General features: G+C 33.9%; 1 protein-coding gene across 1 annotated transcript in view; it reads left to right on the forward strand.

Moving 5' to 3' along the window:
• Wasl (WASP like actin nucleation promoting factor) overlaps window positions 1-18560 on the forward strand; it is a 74039-nt gene extending 55479 nt beyond the window's left edge. The window contains exons 9-11 of the mRNA XM_005333934.5: window positions 8361-8881; window positions 11364-11472; window positions 15812-18560. Coding sequence (XP_005333991.1) covers window positions 8361-8881; window positions 11364-11472; window positions 15812-15873 — 692 coding nt within the window. The 3' untranslated portion in view covers window positions 15874-18560. The remainder of the gene's footprint in view (window positions 1-8360; window positions 8882-11363; window positions 11473-15811) is intronic.
• The last annotated feature ends 2114 nt before the right edge of the window (window positions 18561-20674 follow it).

The raw sequence follows: 20674 nt of genomic DNA on the forward strand, positions 1-20674 counted from the left end.
ATGTATTTTTGGCACATTTGTCAAGTATCAGATGTTTGTAAGTATGTGTGTTTGTTTCTGGGTCTTCTGTACTATTCCGTTGGACTTCATTTCTGTTTTGTTGCCAATACTGTGTTTGTTTTGTTTTGTTTTTTAACTATAACTCTGTGGTATAATTGATCAGATGTTGTGATGCCTCAATGTAAATGACCTTGCTCAGGATTGCTTTGGTTATTCTGGGTCTCTTTATTCTTCCAAATGAATTTTAGGCCTTTTTTTTTTTTTTTTAAGTTTTAGTTTTTGTGAAGAATGTCATAGGTATTTTGATGAGAATTGCATTGAAACTATTTATTACTTTTAGTAATATGGGCATTTTGACAATATTAATTCTGTCTATCCAGGAACATGAGAGGTCTTTCCATTTTCTAAGGTCATCTTTAATTTCTTTCTTTGTTGTTCTATAATTTTCATTGTAGTGATCTTTGGCTTCCTTGGTTATATTAATTATCATGTAGTATATTTTGAGGGATAGTTTTCATTTTTTTCTCAGCAGAATCACTGTTGGAGTATATGAAAGCTGTTCATTTATGAATGTTGGTTGATACTGTATCCTTCTACTTTGCTGAATTCATTTCAGCTCTAGAAATTTTCTGGTGGGTTTTTTTTATTCATTTTTGGATTTTCTAAATATAAAATCATTATCAGTAAATAGTGATAGTTTGACTTCTTTTTCTATTTGTATTTCTTTAATTTCCTCCTTTTGTATGATTGCTAGAGTTTCAAAAATTATATTGAATAGAAGTGGTGAGAGAGACATTCTTGTTCCTGATTTTGAAGGAAATTATTTCAGTTTTTCTGCATTCTGAATGATGATGGCTTTGGCTTGTTATATAAAGCTTTTATAATGTTGAAACAAGTTCTTTTTATCCATAGTTTCTCCAGCATTTTTAACACAAATGTTTGCTATATTTTATCAAAGGTCTTTTCTGCATCTACTGAGATGATCATGATTTTTGTCCTTAATTCTGTTTATGTGGTGATTTTACATTTTATTGATTTGCCTAAATTAAACCAACCTTTGCATACTTAGAAGGAGAACCACTTGATCATGGTGTATTATCTTCTTTATGTGTTTTTGGATGCAGTTTGCCAATATATTTTTTTAAGATTTTTTTTTAGTTATAGATGGACACAGTATCTTTATTTTTATTTATTTATTTTTATGTGGTGCTGAGGATCAAACCCAGGACCTGACATATGCTAGGCAAGCGCTCTACCATTGAGCTACAACCTCAGCCCTTGCCAATATATTATTAAGGATTTTTGCATCTGTGTTTATTAGGGATGCTGGTCTGTAGTTTTCTTTTCTTGGTGTGTCTTTGTCTGGTTTTGGTATGAGGGTTATACTGACTCTATAGAATGTATTTGGAAGTCTTCCCTCCCTTTCAATTTCATGCAATAATTTCAGAAAGACTGGTGTGTGTTCTTCCTTAAAGGTACAGTAGAACTCAGTTGAGAATTTATCTGGTCCTGGCCTGTTATTCTGACTCCATAGAATGTACTTGGAAATGTTCCCTCCCTTTAAATTTTGTGGAATAATTTGAGAAAGACTAGTTCCTTAAAGGTATGGTAGGAACTCAGTTGAGAATTCATCAGGTCCCAGCCTAGTCTTTGTTAGAAGGCTTGTAATTGCAGTTTCAATTTAATTACTGGATATTATTCTGTTTCTTACTGGTTCAATTTGGACAAGTGGCGTATGTCTAGAAATTTGTCATTGTCTTCAAAAGTGTCTTATGATATCTCCTTTTCATGTCTTATTTTGTTTATTGAGTCTTTTCTATATATTTTGGCTAGTTTGACTAAGGGTTATCAATCTTATTTATCTTTTATTTTAATTTTTTTTGAGAGAGAATTTTAATATTTTTTTTTTTTTAAATTTTCGGCAAACACAACATCTTTGTATGTGGTGCTGAGGATTGAACCCAGGCCGCATGCATGCCAGGCGAGCGCGCTACTGCTTGAGCCACATCTCCAGCTCCTCTTATTTATCTTTTCAAAGAACTAAATCTTTATTGCATTGATCCTTTATATTTTTTTAATTTTCAATTTCATTAATTATTTCCTGTCTTCTACTGATTTTGTAATTAATTTATTCTTACTTCCTCAATGACCTGAAGTGGAACATAGTCTTAAGTATGATATTTAGGACCTAGTTTTTTGTTTTGTTTTGTTTTGTTTTGACATAGGCACTCAGTGCTATAAATTTTACTCTTAAAACCCCTTTCATATTGTCTCAGAGATTTTGATATGTTGTATCTATGAGAATTTCTTGATTGCTTCTCTCATTTTTCTGTGATCCATTCTTCATTTAAAAGAGTATTGTTCAATCTCCATATGTTTACATTTTTTAATATTTTCTTGCTGTTAATTTCTAGTTTCATTCCATTATGATCTGATAGGATGCATGAGATTATATCAGTGTTTTTGTATTTACCCTAACTTACATTGTGACCCTAGAATGTGGTCTGTTTTGAAAAGGGTTCCATGAATTGCTAAGAAGAAAGTAAATTCAGTGGTTTTCACATGAAATATTGGGATGAAATATTCTATAGATGTCTTACTAGGTCTAGTTGATTTAAAGTGTTATTTATAGTGTTATTTAGGTTGAAGATATCTTTATTGATCTTGCGCTTGGATCTCCTGTCTATTGGTGATAAAGGTGTATTGAAATCACCCCGTATTATTGTTTGGGGTCTGTCTGGAACCTTGGGACATATAGATTTACTATTGTTATATCTTGTTGGATTGTTCCCTTCTCAGTTATGTAGTGGCTTTCTTGTTCTCTTCTGTTTAATTTTTGCTTCAGATCTGTTTCATCAGATATGAGAACAGCTATTCCCTTCTTGTTTTCAGGCTCCATTTGCATGGAATATTTTTTCCATCCTTTTACTTTCGGCCTGTGAATGTTTTTTCCAATGAATCTTGCAAACAGCATAAGTTGGACCTTGGTTTTTGATCCACTCTGCTAATTGGGGAGTTGAAACTATCTACATTCCATGTTGTTATTTATATGTTTGTACTTTTCTAACATTTTGGCTTATTTGCTATATTTTATTCTGTATTGATTTTCATTTAGTTGGTGGTTGCTCTAGTGATCTTCATCAGTTTGGGAGCTTTGGGGTTGGTTTTGGGGTTCTGCTGTGCTCAGTTTATCTTTGCATATTCTTTGTAATGATTGCCCAATAGTCATAAATTCTTTTAGTTTCTCTTCCTCATGGAAAGTTTTCATTCTTTCATTGATTTTGAAAGATAGCTTTGCCGAATATAGCAAAAGCAATCTTGAGTAGCATTGTTTTCTTTTAGAGCTTGGAATATCTCATTCCAGACCTTCTTGACATTAGGATCTGAGTTGAAGAGACAGAGGTAAGCCTTATTGGTTTGCCTGTAAATGTGACCTTACAATTTTCTCTTGCACCTTTTAATAGTCTTTCCTTATTTTCTTTCTTAGATAATTTGGTTATGATGGGTCCTGTATGCCTATTGTAGTTGCATGTCTCATTTCTAATATGGGGAAATTTTTCTATTACTGTCTGATTGAAAATGTTCTTAATGCCATTATCCTATATTTTCATGTTCTCTTCTATTTCAGTGACTCTCAGATTTGTTCTCTTGATGCAGTTCCAGAGTTCTTGTATATTATGATCATGATCTTTTATTCTTTTTCCTTTATTGCACACTGAGTGTTCAAGTTCATATACCCTGTATCAAGACCTGAAGTTCTGTTTTCTGTGCAATCTAATCTGTTTGTGATGCCTTCAAGTGAATTGCTTATTTGATTCATTGTGTCTTTTATCTCAGGAGTTCTGATTGATTTCTTTTCATTATCTCTTTATTGAAATGGTCTTATATCTCATATGTTTGCTTTCTTAATATATTACTTAGATCTTTGATTTTTTGAACATTTAATAATAAGTTTTTTATACTCTTTCACAAGAATATGATCTACTTCATATTTGTAGGATTGTTTGTTGGGGGATGGTATATTTGGGGGAGCGATTTGTTTGCCTGTTTCCTCATGTTTTCAGAGGTCTGGGACTTGTGCATCAATTGAGATGTATTCCCCATTCCTCTTTTATACACATGTCCTTTTGTGTATAGTTAATTGTTTTGTTATGGGACTTCTCTCTTATTTTGATGTATAAGTAAATATTTAGGAGTAGGATCTAAGGTCCCTCTCTGTTAGTTGGGGCCTGCTTGTTGGTTTGGGGGTTTTGTTTCCCATGTTCTATGTGTTGAAGTATTGTTGAGGCTCAAGTAGGGCTAGATGGTGTGTGGGGTAAGATTTGCTGTTACTTGGCTAAGTTGTGAGTATTGCTGAGCAGCAGGATCTCTACTCTATAACCTTAATGTCGCGCTCACTTTCCAGGCTCTTTTAGGAAAAGCAGGGAGCCAGGAATAGCAATAAATGTTAGCAACAGATGTACAGCCTTAAGAAAAATGTCCAGTGTCTATTTTGGCATCTATAACACTGCCACCTATATAGGAATTATGAGGTCAGCATTTAACATCACTACCAACAACAACAACAAAAAAAAACATTTACTCGATCAAGTATTGAACAACAGATTTACTATATCATCCACTGTATTAATAACCATAGCAATAATAATGGGGTAAGAATTACATAAATTATTTAATTTTTTTAAATTCTCTTAATGGGATTACGGTTTCTTAAGGGAATATAAAGTAGGATGATGAAAAAGTTTGAAATGAACTGAGGAGAGGCAGGAGATAGGTAGCAGATGATGGCTATAAAGAATAAGGAGTTAAAAAAACTAAAAGTAATAAAAAAATGAAAAGGAGGAAAGAGGAATGGGAATTTTGACTATTAGTGGGAGAAAAGAGTGAAGAAGAGGCAACAAGAGGGCAAAACCAACATACTAACAAACAAATGTTAAGATCGAAAACAATTCAAACCCACATATAGTTTGTTATCCCCATCTAAGTCAAACTAAAGCTAACTAATAAACTGGTGAAAGTGAAAACAACTAAAACGAGAGCAAAATTATGTGAATACATATGTATTTTTTTTGAAACCTGTTGGCAAATAAGTTAAAAATTAAAAAGTGGAATACTGGAATAAATGAGAGAAAAAGGTTAAATACTCTTAATGAGAAATAAAGGACTTATTTCCACCAAAGTGGTCAAATTTTTATTAGCAGGAATTGATTTTTTGTATTTATTTTTGAGCTCTGTAATCTTTGGGTCAAAGGGCTAGGGATTGTTAGGTTCAGCAATTTTGTATTCTTCACCTAACTGCCAGCCTTTGTGGCTAGAAGCAGAAGCTGGTCCTAGTAGCTCTCAGCTTGCCCATCTCCCAGTATAGGGTGGGATAGACTGTGGAATGCTGACAAATTGTGTATTCTTGTCATGCGGGCGGTGCAGAATTCTAAATTGGAAGTTTGAGTAACTGGGATTTGGTATCCACTGACTTTTGGAACTTTTGTCTGAGATTAGATCCACATCCCTGTTGATGGGGAGATGCCGATCTCTGGTGGACATCTGGGGCGCCAGCAACAAAGGGAACTCTCTGTCCTTGGTATCCAGAGCCTGTATGCCCTAGGCACAATTTTCTTTGTCCCTATTTCAGTTACACTGGTCCAGGCTCACTGGGGCTCAGTTCTAACAGGCAGTTGGAACCTTCCTTTATGAGTTTGCAATTTCATGCCTCTGCATGCGCAGCAGCACTGGTTCCCATGCAGGTGACCCGGGTTTCCCCCAAATTATCCACCTGTGGGCCAAGAGATTTTGGTTACTTTTTACTCAACAACTTTCCCCAAAGACTGGGTCCATTGAGATCAGCCTCCCTCTTTCCCACAGGTCCCCCACCCTCACTCCCCGAAAGCCAGGTATTTTTTTATTTTGTTTTGCTCTGCTGTGCTGTCCTTTGTCTCTACGTGCACTCCGCCTTCCTGCAGCAGCTGTAGTTTTCACCAGCCAGACTGGTGTGTCTCAAGTATTGGCTAGAGCATTATCTACCAGTACTTTAATGTTGACCTGAAATAATGTTTACTTATTTTTTTAGTATTAGGTTCCCACCAAGACAAAGTTGTTTTGTTCTGTTCTGTTGGTAAACTCAATCTTGTCTTCCTTTAGCTTTAAATGGAACCATTTTCATTTTTTATTACTTTCGTTTGATTCTTTGCACTTATTTCTTTTTAAAAAATTCAAAAATACCATAGTTATTTTAATTCTGGTATTTGTGGTGACTTAGAGTTGAAAATCTTGACCAGAGTTTTCTCATAGTGGTGTGTTTCTCATAGTGATGTATAGAGGCATATGTGTGTGCGTGCATGTGCAGATCTGGCTAACTGCATACCATAAGTTCTTTTCTTCTCCTATTTTATTTCTTTCATAGTTTTTACCTTCGGACATGGCATTTTTTGCAGTTTCCATTTTGTGTAGACATAAGGCGGACTAAAAGTTTGCTTTTAGTTTGCAAGGTAATAGAAATGCTGAACTTTTTCTACATGCAGATGGGATACAGCTGATGATTGACTCATAAATCAAGACTCTCCTTTCTGAGTGTTGAATTAGTGTCTGAGTTTGTATTAGCCAAATCCCAAATTATCCCAATAAATGTACCCCATACAGACAGGTTCAAAAGAAATTTAATTCATGGTTCTTGGTAAAATCATGAAAAATAATTATTTAATGCCTTTCATAATAAAATAGTCCAGTCCTTTTCCTCTTAAGTAAGGGAGGAGTAAATTATACTAGTTCTAAATATTGTTGCTATTTGAAATGTAAACCTGATTAAATGAAATTTTGTATCTTCTTGAAGGGATTTGATACACTCTTATTCAGGGAATAGCCATTTCATTCATTTATATATATATATATGTATATATATATATATATATATATATGTGTATGTATATATATATATATATATGTGTATGTATATATATATATATACACACACATATATATATTTATGGCATTTCCTCCCCTTTTTGCCATTTGATTGAAAATGTTAGAAAACTACTCTGCTTCTAGCAAGCATTTAAGTCTCCTTGCTTTTGGTCCAGTTAGATGGAATGTTGAGTGAATCTTAGCTGTATCTTCTAGACCTCTAGTACACCTTAAGTGTAAATCGTAGGGGTGTCCCACTGTGATTGTCTGAATTTAGGTTAACTCTCCTGTTCCCCGTTATGTATATTTGAAGGTTTTTATGCCAAGAGACAATACCCATGTGAGTTTGGTCCTTTCCATACATGTCATTCAATGTTTATGATTATATTTGATTTCAGATTTCTAAAGCATCTCCCCATGATTGTCCCAAATGAAATCAGAAGATACTGTCTATTCTCTGTAAAGTGAGGGTTTTTTTCCCTTTCTGTTATCATTGTATTACTGAGCATCTAAGCTTATAATTAAGATAGGTATTTATAACTGAATTTGGTTGGATAGGAAGTTTCCTTAATACCACATTATACTTTGTATTAGTAAATACAAATGACTATTATGAATTCTAACATTTCTATACTCCTAAAAATAATTTTTCAAACCAGTCTTTAAATTAATGGGAAAATGATGAAGTACATTATCATATGTATTGGTGTATGTTGATGGCAACATCATGTCTCCAGAAATGTAGTAAAATAAAATCTAACACTTAGGTTTTATTCATATTCTCCAGTATAGTCTGATATCACTGTACTTTCAAATTTGTTTTCTTAATATCTTAACATTGTCACTTAAGTAGAAGAGTGTAAATATCATTACTATCAAAATAGTGATAACTTTTTATTAATGACTTTACTTTTACAATTTATAGGATTTCTCATTTAATTTGTTTATCACTTTTTGTTTCCTAAGTATGTAATCAAATATTTTGACTGAGCAACCAGTCTCCCTTCTTTCCATTGCTAGAATTGCTAGAATTTCTTTTGGAAATAATAGGACATTATACCATAAAATATAAATCCATATAAATTAGACAACAAAGGATTACATTTTAAAGGAAAAGCATTGTATTTGTATCTTAGCTCAAATTAATATTAATAAATTCTAATTGACTGTGATAAACTATAAAATTTGAATCTGAACTAATTTTTAAAAAACATAAATGTAATTGATTCTTTAAAAAGGGAACAGTTATTTGTTAATTTTAATTAAAATATAAAAGTGCTTATTAAGCAAACTTTGATTTCATTGTTATTTCTGTTATTATAAAGTAGAAAAATATTTATTCTTAACCTTCAAAACTGGTACTGATTTCTAAAAACTAAATTCTGGTGTTTTCGCTGATATTTTTCAAGAAACAACAGGAAAATGATCTTAATTTTTTTGTTTTTTTGTTTTTTTTTTTATTTCAGCACCACCACCTCCACCACCATCACGGGGAGGACCACCACCACCTCCTCCCCCTCCACATAGCTCAGGCCCTCCTCCTCCTCCTGCCAGGGGAAGAGGTGCTCCTCCCCCACCACCTTCAAGAGCTCCCACAGCTGCACCTCCACCCCCACCTCCTTCCAGGCCAGGTGTGGTCGTCCCTCCACCACCACCAAATAGGGTGTATCCTCCTCCACCTCCAGCCCTTCCCTCTTCAGCGCCTTCTGGGCCTCCACCACCACCTCCACCTCTATCAGTGGTAGGATCAGTGACAGCACCCCCACCACCTCCACCTCCGCCTCCACCAGGGCCACCGCCTCCCCCTGGCCTCCCTTCTGATGGGGACCATCAAGTTCCAACTCCTGCAGGAAACAAAGCAGCCCTTTTAGATCAAATCAGAGAGGGTGCTCAGCTAAAAAAAGTGGAACAGAACAGTCGACCAGTGTCCTGCTCTGGAAGGGATGCGCTTTTAGACCAGATACGACAGGGTATTCAACTGAAATCTGTAAGTAATATGCTCTTTCATTTTAGATCATTGATCACAATGGAATTTTAAAGTAATCTATAAGATATCTTTGAAAAGTTTATTAATCTTTTTTCTCTTGCTATAATTTATAATTTTTTAATTTTTTATTTATTTTAATTAGTTATACATGACAGTAGAATGCACTTATATATTTTGATATATCATACATAGATGGTATATAATTTCTCATTTTTCTGAGTATATATATTGTAGAATATAATTTATAATTTTAACCCTATAGATTTTTAAATATTTTTAGATACAATGAAATGCACAAATTTTTAGTTTAGATAATAAGTTCCTATAGCTCTATAACCCATTCTTCTACATAAAATGTAGAACATTCTGTATCCCAGAAAGTTACCTTATTCCTCTTACCAGTTAGTTGTTCCCAAAACATTCTCTGATGTGATTGCCTATTCTTTTTTTTTTTTTTTTTTTGGTACTGGGGATTGAACTCAGGGGCACTTGATCACTGAGCCACATCCCCAGCTCTATTTTGTATTTTATTTAGAAACAGAGTCTTGCTTTTGCTGAGGCTGGTTTTGAACTCGGGATCCTCCTGCCTCAGGAGTGTGCCACCACACCCTGCTTATTGCCTATTCTAAAATTTAATATAAATGGAATCTTATAGTATGTTTACAGTTCATTGTTCTATATTTTATTTTTAAATAAAAGATATTTTTAAAGAATCATTATTAAAGTAAGGGGAATTTAAAATACCAATTGCAATTACCAATTGCAATCACCTTGGTAAATCCAAACTAGTAACTTTATGAAAACTAAATCAAATTCAGATGATTCCATGTTTTAGACTAGTAAAGAATCAGGTGCCACCAAAAAAAAAAAAAATTGAAAGAGTTCTAATAGAATTTCTGACACTGAAGGCTGATAACTTTTGGACAAGATGATCATCATTTAATCCTTTAGATCATTTAATCTTTTAGAGATTGACAAACTTTTTTGATAACAGACCAGATTATAAGTATTTAGACTTATAGGCCATATGGTCTTTTGTTATTTTTTTTTCTAGAGAGAGAGAGAATTTTAATATTTATTTTTTAATCTTCGGCGGACACAACATCTTTGTTTGTATGTGGTGCTGAGGATCGAACCCGGGCCGCATGCATGCCAGGCGGGCGTGCTAGCGCTTGAGCCACATCCCCAGCCCCAGTCTTTTGTTATAAGCACCCAAATCTGCTGCTGTACCATAAAAGCTGCTATATATAGTACATAAATAAAAGAATGGACTTGGTGTGGAATAAAGCTTTATTTTTAGACTCTAATGGCAGTGTTGCACTCCTATTTAGTGTTCTCTGCTTTATATTACCTGATCATTAAAGAGTGGTCCTGGCTGCTGTTAAGAGCCTCATGCAGAAATACCAAACTCTAAAACCTGAGATTTTCTGTTTGTGGACTGTTATACTAGTAATAGTATTACATACAAGAGCTAAACTTAAGTACTTATGAATGAATCTGTATCTTATGGAGAGCTACATGGAATTTTTTTTTAGAGAACACAGTGATATTTAGCCCAGAAAGAATAGTAGAAGAGTTACCAAAAAAACCAAATGAAAAATTTGTTTTAATAAAGTTATTAAGACAATTTTCTATGGAAAATATTTTTCTTTGGAAAATTTTATTCCTTGGAAAAGGATTTAAAATTTCAAATAAATAAAAATGTTTAAAAACTTGTGTGATTTTTTTTTTTTAGTATAGCTATGCTATTTCATCTTTTTGTTGTTGTTGTTTTGTGGTACTGGGGATTGAACCCAAGGCCTTGTGCATGTGAGTAAGCACTCTATCAACTGAGCTATATCCCCAGCCCTATTTAATCTTTTTACCAATATTATAACAATGGGTAATGGAAGTTCAGAGACAGAATTAATAAAATTAATATGTAAAAATATATTTGTCTCATTTTAGTACTTAGAGAAGTACTTTCTAAATTGTAAATTTTTTCCATTACATTTTTTTCCTCTTTTTTTAATATGAATGTGGAAATAGGGATAATTTTGCAGGGACTGGTTTCTGAATAAATGAATTTTTAATCAAAATCTTTATTTTTCTTTTGTATCATTTTATTTCCTGAATATAGTTTGGGGGAAATGGAAGTAATTTCTACCAGGGATAGTTAGTTATTTGCCATGTGAGACAGGTACAGTTTCACAACTTCTAAATACTGCCCAGGTTTATAAAATAATGTCCTTTAATAATAGTTTTGAAGTTTTATCATATAAGATTCTTGTGTGCTGGAATGTGCAGAAATTATTATTCACTTTTGGGGGAAATATTCAGTTTTTTCTTCTTAATTTAGCTAATCCTGACTGGGCTTGAAATTTTGATTGCTTGCTTTTTAATTTTTCAAGATAAAGAGGTGATACTAAGAAAGTAAGACATTCTGAAGGCAGATTCTTTGCTAAAGATTTATAGTTGAATCTTTCTAATTTTGTATTCCAAGGTGTCTGATGGCCAAGAGTCTGCACCACCAACACCTGCACCCACTTCAGGAATTGTGGGTGCATTGATGGAAGTAATGCAGAAAAGGAGCAAAGCCATTCATTCTTCAGGTAGCTTGCATGTTTGTGTGTATGTGTGTGAGAGAGAATTTTATTGCTTAAAATTCTGCTGTTTTTATTTTTATAACTGTCTTTGTTAGCTTTTTCTCTGCTAATGAGTAATTAACTGATTTATTGCCCCTGTAATTAGTCTATCTTAAAATTTACAGATGCTAGCACACCACAACCATAGCTGTAAAGTGGAAGAACTTTGGAAAAGTGGTAATTGTATTTCCTATACTGAGAAATACTAATAGAATCTGATTGCCAAGCAACCTCTAGACAAAGCTTGTGATTTTTAGATCTCATTCCTGTTATGTTCTAATGACAGAAGAAATTCAGAAGGTTTCTCTGGTTTCAGAGGATTAGAAAATTAGGAATATTCTATAGATTGTGGGGTTTGTAATCTCAGTTACTTGAGAGAATGAGGCAGGGGAACTAAAAGTTTGAGGCCAGCCTGGGCAGGTTAGGGAGAACTGAGAGCTGGGGATATAGCTAAGTGATAGAGCACCCCCGGGTTCAATCCCCAATAAGTACTCCCCGCAAACAAACATTTTTATCATTTTAATTTTTTTATTTGTTACATGGAGAGAATTCACATATCAAATGATTGATGGTGAGAATTAAATAATATGTAACCAACAGATTACCTAGCACATAATAGGTGCTCAGTAAATCTTACTTTCCTTTTCTTTGTTTCTCTATAAGGAGATAGATATCTTAAGATCCTTGAGCAACATTATACAAATTACAAAGACAAAAAGGACTAATTATTCCATAAATATTGGTGAAGGAGTAATATTAAAATTATAACAAAACAGTAAAAATTCCTGCCTTCATGAAATAAGCTTTCTTGTGAGAGAGACCAAAAAATATACAAAACAAATTAGATAATATAAAGCAGAAAAGGGCAAGGGAGTTAAAGGCTGTAGGAGGGAGGTTCATTTTGGAATAGAACGATAGTCCCAACTTAGGTGACATTTATGGAAAGGAGTAAAACATGTTAAAAAAAAAAAAAGCAATATCTGGGAAAAGCATCAGATGGAAAGAACAGCAGGTACAGAGTACCTGAGGCTGCGGAACAATAAGGTCCATATGTTGGGAGCGAGAGAGAGAGAGAGAATAGTAAGGAATGAAACAGGGGACCATTAGTAATGCTTTGAAGACCATTGATTTTTATTCTGAACTCGATGGGAAGCCATCATAGGAATGACAGTGATCCATGTAAGAGATGATAGAGGTTGAACTAGATTTCTTGTACTAATCAGAAATGGTTGGTTTTATTTTGAATGCATATATCACTGGAGTTACTGATAGGTCAGAAGTGAGCAGCTTAAAAATTAGAATTTCTTTAACAGAAGAGCAAGTTTAAGGGGAAAGATTAGGAATTTGGCTTTGGTACATACTGTATTTGAGATACCTATTCAAAATTCAAATTTAAGTGTTGATTTGGTTATACATCTAGGATTCATGAACAAGGTCTTATTAATATAAATTAGCATGTCAGTAAGCTGTACATAGATACATATTATTGAAGGTTATGGAACTGGTTGAGATTAGCAAAGTGGATGTGGAAAAGAAAAGGTCTAGCTGGGCACTGTGGCACACGCTTATAATCCCAGTGACACAGGAGGCTGAGGCAGGGAGATTGCAAGTTTGAAACTAGGCTCAAAAGGGCTTAGGATGTGGCTCAGTGGTAAAGTGTTCCTGAGTTCAGTTACCCGGGATTTAATTAATTAATTAATTAATTAACAAATAAAGAGAAAGAAGAGAAAGTCTAATAATAATAAGGTCTGAGGACTACAGAATGTAGCATTTAGAAGCCAGGTGAAACAAATGTTTGAAGGAGGACAGGATAGTCATCTGGGTCAAATGGTATTCTGGCCAAATTAGTAAAGAAAATATAAAAGATAACTTCATGTATGGAAGATGCTCAAGAAAAATTTTGATAGCTGCCAGTGTCAAAGAGATAAATTAAAGGTTCACATTTCATCAGATGGGGCAAATGATAGGTTGCTATAAAATAGATGATGATGATAACGCATTTTTTCTTTTGATATCTCTGGGTTTTGGTAAATACTTCCCTATAGTGATTTTTTTAAAAAAAGACAATTTTTAATAGTCATGCAAGTTGTAATGAACTTATAATGTGGTTCATATAATGAATATATAACATACTTTGTGTATTTGAACCCTTTTCATTTTACTATTATTTCTATGCTAGTACTAGAAGATAGAATTACTAACTGTTTCCTCCTTTTCACCAAGGAGAAGCAATTGGTGATAATTTTACCTTTGGTCACTCTCAATGCTAGCATAGTTAGGTGTACTTGATGCTTTTATCCAGGGGAAGTTCTTTTTTTTTTTTTTTTTGGATACCAGGGATTAAACCCAGGAACACTTAACCACTGAAACACATCACCAGGCCTTTTTTCTATTTTATTTAGAGACAAGAGTATCACTGAGTTGCTTAGTGCCTCACTTTTGCTGAGGCTGGCTTTAACTTGTGATCCTCCTGCCTCAGCCTCCCAAGCCACTAGGATTACAGGCACGTGCCACTGCACCCAGCTTATCCAGGTAAAGTTTTGAAGCATAAATAGCAAAAACTTTGGATAGCACATTATTTCTATTGCTAGAAAAGTAAACAGAAGTTGTAATATGTAGTCAGTTGAACTGTTTTGCAAGTGTATTCTGTAACAATTTAGAGCTAACTTTCAGACTTAAATAACTAATAGCTATTATTGTTAATAATAACTCATAGTATTATTATAATAAAAGAAATAACTTAGTTTGGAGCCAAGAAAAGATATCTTTGCCCCTCTCTGGCTTTTGTTAATTTCCAAGTTCTAATACTAGAGCTGAAGTATTTCTTTATAGGACCTTTTAAAATATCTGTTTTATAGTGGGGGAAATAAAAGAAAAAGCACACATATATGTCACATACTTCTTTTTCTTATTTTCTATTATTACCAAGTGAAAGTGTTTGGGTCCTGTCTTACATTGCCAACTTGGCTTGCATGGGTTATATGGGATATGTACTTCAAATGTTAGTAATTATGACAAGCTGATAAAAATATAGAAGTGTACTCTCAGAAATTGACAACATCTACATATTCGTTCATTCAAGAAGTCTAGTTGAGCAGCTCCTGTGAAGCACTGTTTTCTGGTATTAAGGATACAATAATGAAAAGACAGGCAAAGTCCCTGATTTCATAGAGCTTGTATTCTAGTGTGAAGGCCATGAACCTAAAGACATGTAAGAATGTCAGACAGGAATGTTGTAGGAAAGTGAAACAGGAAAGACACTGATTGTGAAGGAGGGTTATACTTTACAAAGGATAGTTGGAAAACCCCTCCAAGAAGGTGGGGTTTTAGTGAGTCATCAAAGATGAGAAGACTCAGGCAGACAGAAAGCAAGGATAAAGTTGGCATGTTTGAGTCACAGAAAGAAGGCATCTTACTAGAAATAGTGAATCAAAGGAGGTGGCATTATGAGAAAGGCTTGGAGAACACTGGGAAATCATGTAGGGATTTTTAGAATTGAGGTCACATCAGATTTTATTCAGAGCAGAGCTTGGCCACAGGAGGCCTCTAGGGGGTAGCAACATGAGATTTTTTTTAATTCAGAATGTAAATAGTGTCACTCCATTTGCTCTGATGCAAATGGACTAAACAATCTAAGCAAGATATAGTGATGGTATGGGAGTAACCCTGGATGTGGTGGGAAGGAGTAAACTGGATTGGATGGTGAAAAAAAAAAAAAAGAGGAATCATTAATAATTTCTGGGTTCTTGACCTAATTACCTGAGAGAATTGATGGCATTAAAATTGAGATGAAACTGACTAGAGCAGAGATGGAGAAGCAGGCTGGGGAGAGGAAAAAACTTCACAAGTTTTAAATTTGAGAATCCACATGAAGAGTACAAGAAGGCAGTTGGATTCTTGATTTATAAGTCTGAAATTCAGAAAAACCAAACCAAGTGTAATATAACACATTAATATTAAGCACACTGGATAGGCTGGGATGGGAAGTACTGAGTGGTGAGGCTCTCTTGCTTCACACGAGTGAGGTCCTCAGTTCTATCCCTACTACAGGGAGAGAGGGAAAAATCACAGGTTGAAATTTGTTTCATAGATACCAAGGTAGAACCCAAATCTTGGAACTTCAGTTCTAATCTTTGGTTTAACTATCACACTCTTTGGATGTATTTCATTAAATTTTAAACTATCTTATTAACTAGATTTCTCTAAGAATTAAATGGATTATGTTTTCAGAGGTTAAGTATTTGGAGAACTCACCCAAGAATTATGTAACATTTATATTTTCATTGTCTTGATGATTTTCTTCTAGATGAAGATGAAGATGAAGATGATGAAGAAGATTTTGAGGATGATGATGAATGGGAAGACTGATCTATATATTATATATATATATTTTTAAGGTGAAATACTAAACACTACTTTCTGTCTATGGATTCTGTAAAATTATCATGTAAATGTTCTACCAATTTGCTGTATATTTTTGTTGCCTTTTTTGCTTTTTTTTTTAATTAATCTGTGCAATACCTCATTTAATCTGTAAAGGTTTGTCATAATCCTCTACAAAGCTACTCCCTGTTACTGTGTACAAGTTTACACCAGGATGCTCACTTGATTTGTGAATATATTTCATTCCATCAACAAGGGAGTTTAAATACTATATGTGAGACTGACAAAAACCTTAATGTAATTTAGTTATAATGCCAGAAGGAAAACACTATTTTCATACCCTACTTTTTCTGTACCTAAATTTTCTTATTAAAATCTATTATAGCACTACATTCTTTTTTAAGTGATGTAAACCTTAGTTTCTTTAGCCCCTTCGTTTTGAATACAATGCTACATATGAATGTTGAAGTTGATACCTTGCACAGTTCTCTAGACATCACTACACTGATGCCATTTTTCAAATTTTAGCAATATGTTCTTTTTGACATCTCTACAAAGATCCCAGTAGGGGAAATCAGTTATGCCTCTTACAGCAGCATTGCTGTTACACAGTAGTGGTGTTTGCAGGCTGGAACCACAGGGAATCCTTCCTTCCATACCTGTACTTGATTGCGGTTACATTTATGCTGTAACAAATGTGACAGGCTTTTTGGCAAAACTCTTAAAAAAATATTTTTGATATTATTCTGAAAAATTATTTAAGTTGGAGTTTAGAGGCTTTGGGGTAGTTTTATTCTTCATGAACCATAATGGTCATTCTGTTTTTCAGTTTGTATAGATTGAGGTCTTCAAAAATACCAACCATAAATATCAAATTAATTAGCAAAGGTATGTACTGTAATGCTGAACCTAACATACTGTATATTTTTCTTTTGATAATTTCCCAAGGTTTTTGTCAAATGTCAAGTGAAGGGTTACATTTTTCTTAAAAGATTGATGGTCCAAATGTCAATTTTCTTGAAACACATAACTGATTCTGATTTAATAGTTTTTTAAAAAAAAAAATAAAACCTTACAACCTGCACATTTGTTTATGCATACTAAATGGTGTGTTAAAATTAGGGTGTCCTTCCCTCTTTACAATACACTAATTCACCTAAAGATGGTCATTCATATTTATAGTGCTAATTATCGTATCTACCTACTTTGAATTTTAGGTAGAAAATTATCTTGATTTAAATACAGACATATTTTTCTCACATTGAGTCATATGCAGAATGTAGTTCCAAATGTATTTCATTACTATAGTCACGATACCCAACTAAAAATTATTCTATCTAGAATTGTTTCCACCAAAATCTAGTATTGGCATGATCTTGACAGGCTGGACCTGCAAGATGTGGCTTGAATTTTAACCAGTTTATCACATAATCTCTAGTGATCATGCATCTAGTTATCATAAAAATAATTTAAGAGGTTTAGTTGATGAAAGCAGTAAGTGGTGCAGTAAAATAGTTAAGTTATTCAAAGAATGTTACCTTCCTTGCAAGAGTAATTTAAGCACATGGGAAAGATTCTAGATTTTTGTTTCTTGTAAAAACAGCGTCCTTTGCTGCTAGAAACCTTTTCTGCTTACTATTATTTTTATTGTGGCTTTAGCTCAGTGAATCTGGTGTGGATAAGGTTGGACAGCTACTAACCAATAAAATCAAAATTTTGTGCAAATATTAACTAGGACATTATAATTATTTTAAATAAATAACATTAGGTCTGGTGCAGTGGCTCATACCTGTAATCCCAATGACTTAGGAAGTTGAGGCAGGAGGATTACAAGTTTGAGACCAGCAATTTAGCAAGACCCTGTCTCAAAATAGAAAGGTCTGGGATGTAGCTCAGTGTTAAAGCACTGCTGAGTTCAATCCTCCAGTTCTGGAAAACTAAATTTCATTAAACATGTCTTTTTTATGACATTATAAAAAATGTTTTAAGTGGCCTAGAAATGTAAGGTAATGCCAATTTAAGGTGTTTCTTAACTTTTGGCCACGGAATTCAGCATTTTCTATCTAACTTTGGTATGATAAGTATTTATCAGGAGCTTCTCTGAGCAGAGGATATCAATTCTCAAGAGTTGGAAACACACATAAAAGATGGGTATATAATTTGCCAAAGGCAATTGAGTTTGTTCTTTTTTCTTAAGGAGAAAAAGACCTTTTTGTTGTGATTGCACAAAGTCTAAGTTTCTATTGGTTGAAACACAACAGCTGTGGAGTTCAGTCCAGTTATGAAAACTACATCTTCTTTACTGAGTAAGACAAAGTTTGCATGTTTCAGTCCTCCACCGTTCTGCACTGTGGGCAGCACTATACCTGTGCATTGTCTGAAAGCCTCCCATATATACTCCAGCGAAATGATTGTCTGGTAGCCTTCGCATTTAACAAACTAGCATGAGGCTTTTTATATCTAAATGCTATGTGATAGACAATTTCAGCTAGCCACATATTGTATGTATGAGATTCATAAAAATTTTCAATCATTCATTTCCATTTATCAACTGAAATTTTGTTTAGTATGTGATTTTTTTTTTTTTTGAATTGTATAGTGAATAGGATGTTGCACTGGTGGCAATTCATCATGGAGCATAATAAAATTAATTTGGCCCAAATAGCATAAAATGGTGTGTTTTTATTTGTTGATTAAAAGACTAAAATAGGTAACAAAATCCTTAAACTGTGGAGAAGACCAAAGCATATTCAGCAACAAATGATGGTGGTTGAAGTTTTTAGCAGACTTCATGCCTGAGAGTCGGAGTGTGCTATTAAATAAACATGGTGACCAAGAAACTGTTACACCCTGTTCTGTTGGGAAACATGACAGCTGCTCAGCAGTTCCCCTGGAAGCCAGTGAGTGCTGTGGAACACAGGGCATTCGCATCACAAGGTCACACTGTTTGGAACTCTTCCGCATACCAAAAATGTTAAAAGTTTTCTAAATTAGAATGATATTGAAGTTTACTGGTAGTTTCAGTAAACGCCAAATACAGCAGTTCATGTGAGCCATAAATAGTTTTCAGTAAACAGTATCAAAGATGGTATTCTTTTTAAACAGGAAATTCAGTTTTTGATAAATAGAATTTTTCTGTTCCACTGACTCTGGCATAAGTGGGTGTCTGAAGATTAAACTGAGTTATGGAATCCAGAGTGTAGGTTGCTACAGAATGCCTTTCAAGAGCTTCAGCCAAAGTTAACAAATATTTCAAGAATAGTATATTCTATTAAGTTTTCTGGGGTTGGGGTTGTGGCTCAATGGCAGAACCCTTGCCTCGCACATGTGAGGCACTGGGTTCGATCCTCAGCATCACATTAAAACAAAGATATTGTGTTCATGTATAACTAAAAACAATAAAATAATTAAAAAATAAAATTGTTTCTGATGTACGAATGTGAGCCCTTAAGAATGTATTAAACAAACTTAAAAGAATTTTTAAAGAAAAAAGTGCCTCAGAATTGTCCTGTCACATCATATTTATCTAATCAACAGATTCTGAAATGACTGCTTTAGGAATGGAGCTCCTCAAGGACAAGTACAGTGATAAGGCCTATTTATAGTGCAACAGAAAATCCTTTGTGGAAAAGTTGATGAATTTTACCTTGCACTTTTTTTTTAATTGACACTCTCCCATCTTGCCTTTTAAATACAGCATTCTCTCATAATCTTTCGGTCATTTATTTGTGGATTTTATTTTAACTCTTGTTTTTATGGAAATTATTAGGAAAAGAAGAAGATGTGGTAAACTGTTATGAGTATGATGGGGAACAGGCTTTGCAGCTAATGATTAAGACCCTCTTCTGTATATGATATATACTATCCTCCATTACCTTGAGGAACCTATGCAAATATTTGTCTTTCCAGATGCTTCTGCCGTAGCATTAAAAAGAAATGCACATTGATGATTGTACTGTTGATGCTGTATTTGATTTTACATAAATTCAGTGTAAATCTAAACTGGTCCTCTGCACCATCATCAAGACAAATGAAGTTATGAATGCTACACAATTTGAGTAAAATAGTAATTTATAAGCAATTTTCAATTTAGTCAGCTATTTGTCTTTTAGGAAATTTCTAGTATATTTGAAGCAGCTCCTGAATTCCTTTACTCTTACTTCAGTAAGATTTGTTTTTTTCTTAATTTTCTATTTAGGAGAGAATTTATTTTCAACATTATCTAATTGCATTATGGAACATGACCAAAACACTGTTTTAGGCCTTGAATTGGTTGGCATATCATGACCTAGAATTTAGTTTAGTTATTGCTATTTTCATCAAGGCCTACTTCTAAAGATTTTTAAAAGCATCAATATCAACATATTTAAATAACTGCCATAAAGAACTAAATAGACACTAAGGTACAACAGGGGAGTAAGAAGGTCCCATCCACTCTGACATCCTTTAAAACATTTATTTCACAATTGAAAGACATTTGGAGACCGTCAAGCTACTTTGGAAGAAATAGGCATGTAGGCATTATCAAGACCACACTCTCAATTTCACAGAAAAGAGTACCATATTCAGTGTGGTTGTGACAAGGCTTATCAGTTCAAGGACTCTCAGAAGCCACATTTGACTACTAGTTTACTCCTTTCCCTGCACCATAATATTGTTGCATCCTTGTTTTATATTTTTCTTAAGAATAGCCACAGATTTAGTTTATTTCTGAAAGATATGACCGCAGACTACACCCTTTCTCACATATCATTTGAGTGTTGATAGATGTCACCAGCATCCTGTG

This window comes from Ictidomys tridecemlineatus, chromosome 2 (genome assembly GCF_052094955.1).
Source record: "Ictidomys tridecemlineatus isolate mIctTri1 chromosome 2, mIctTri1.hap1, whole genome shotgun sequence".
Taxonomy (NCBI): domain Eukaryota; kingdom Metazoa; phylum Chordata; class Mammalia; order Rodentia; family Sciuridae; genus Ictidomys; species Ictidomys tridecemlineatus.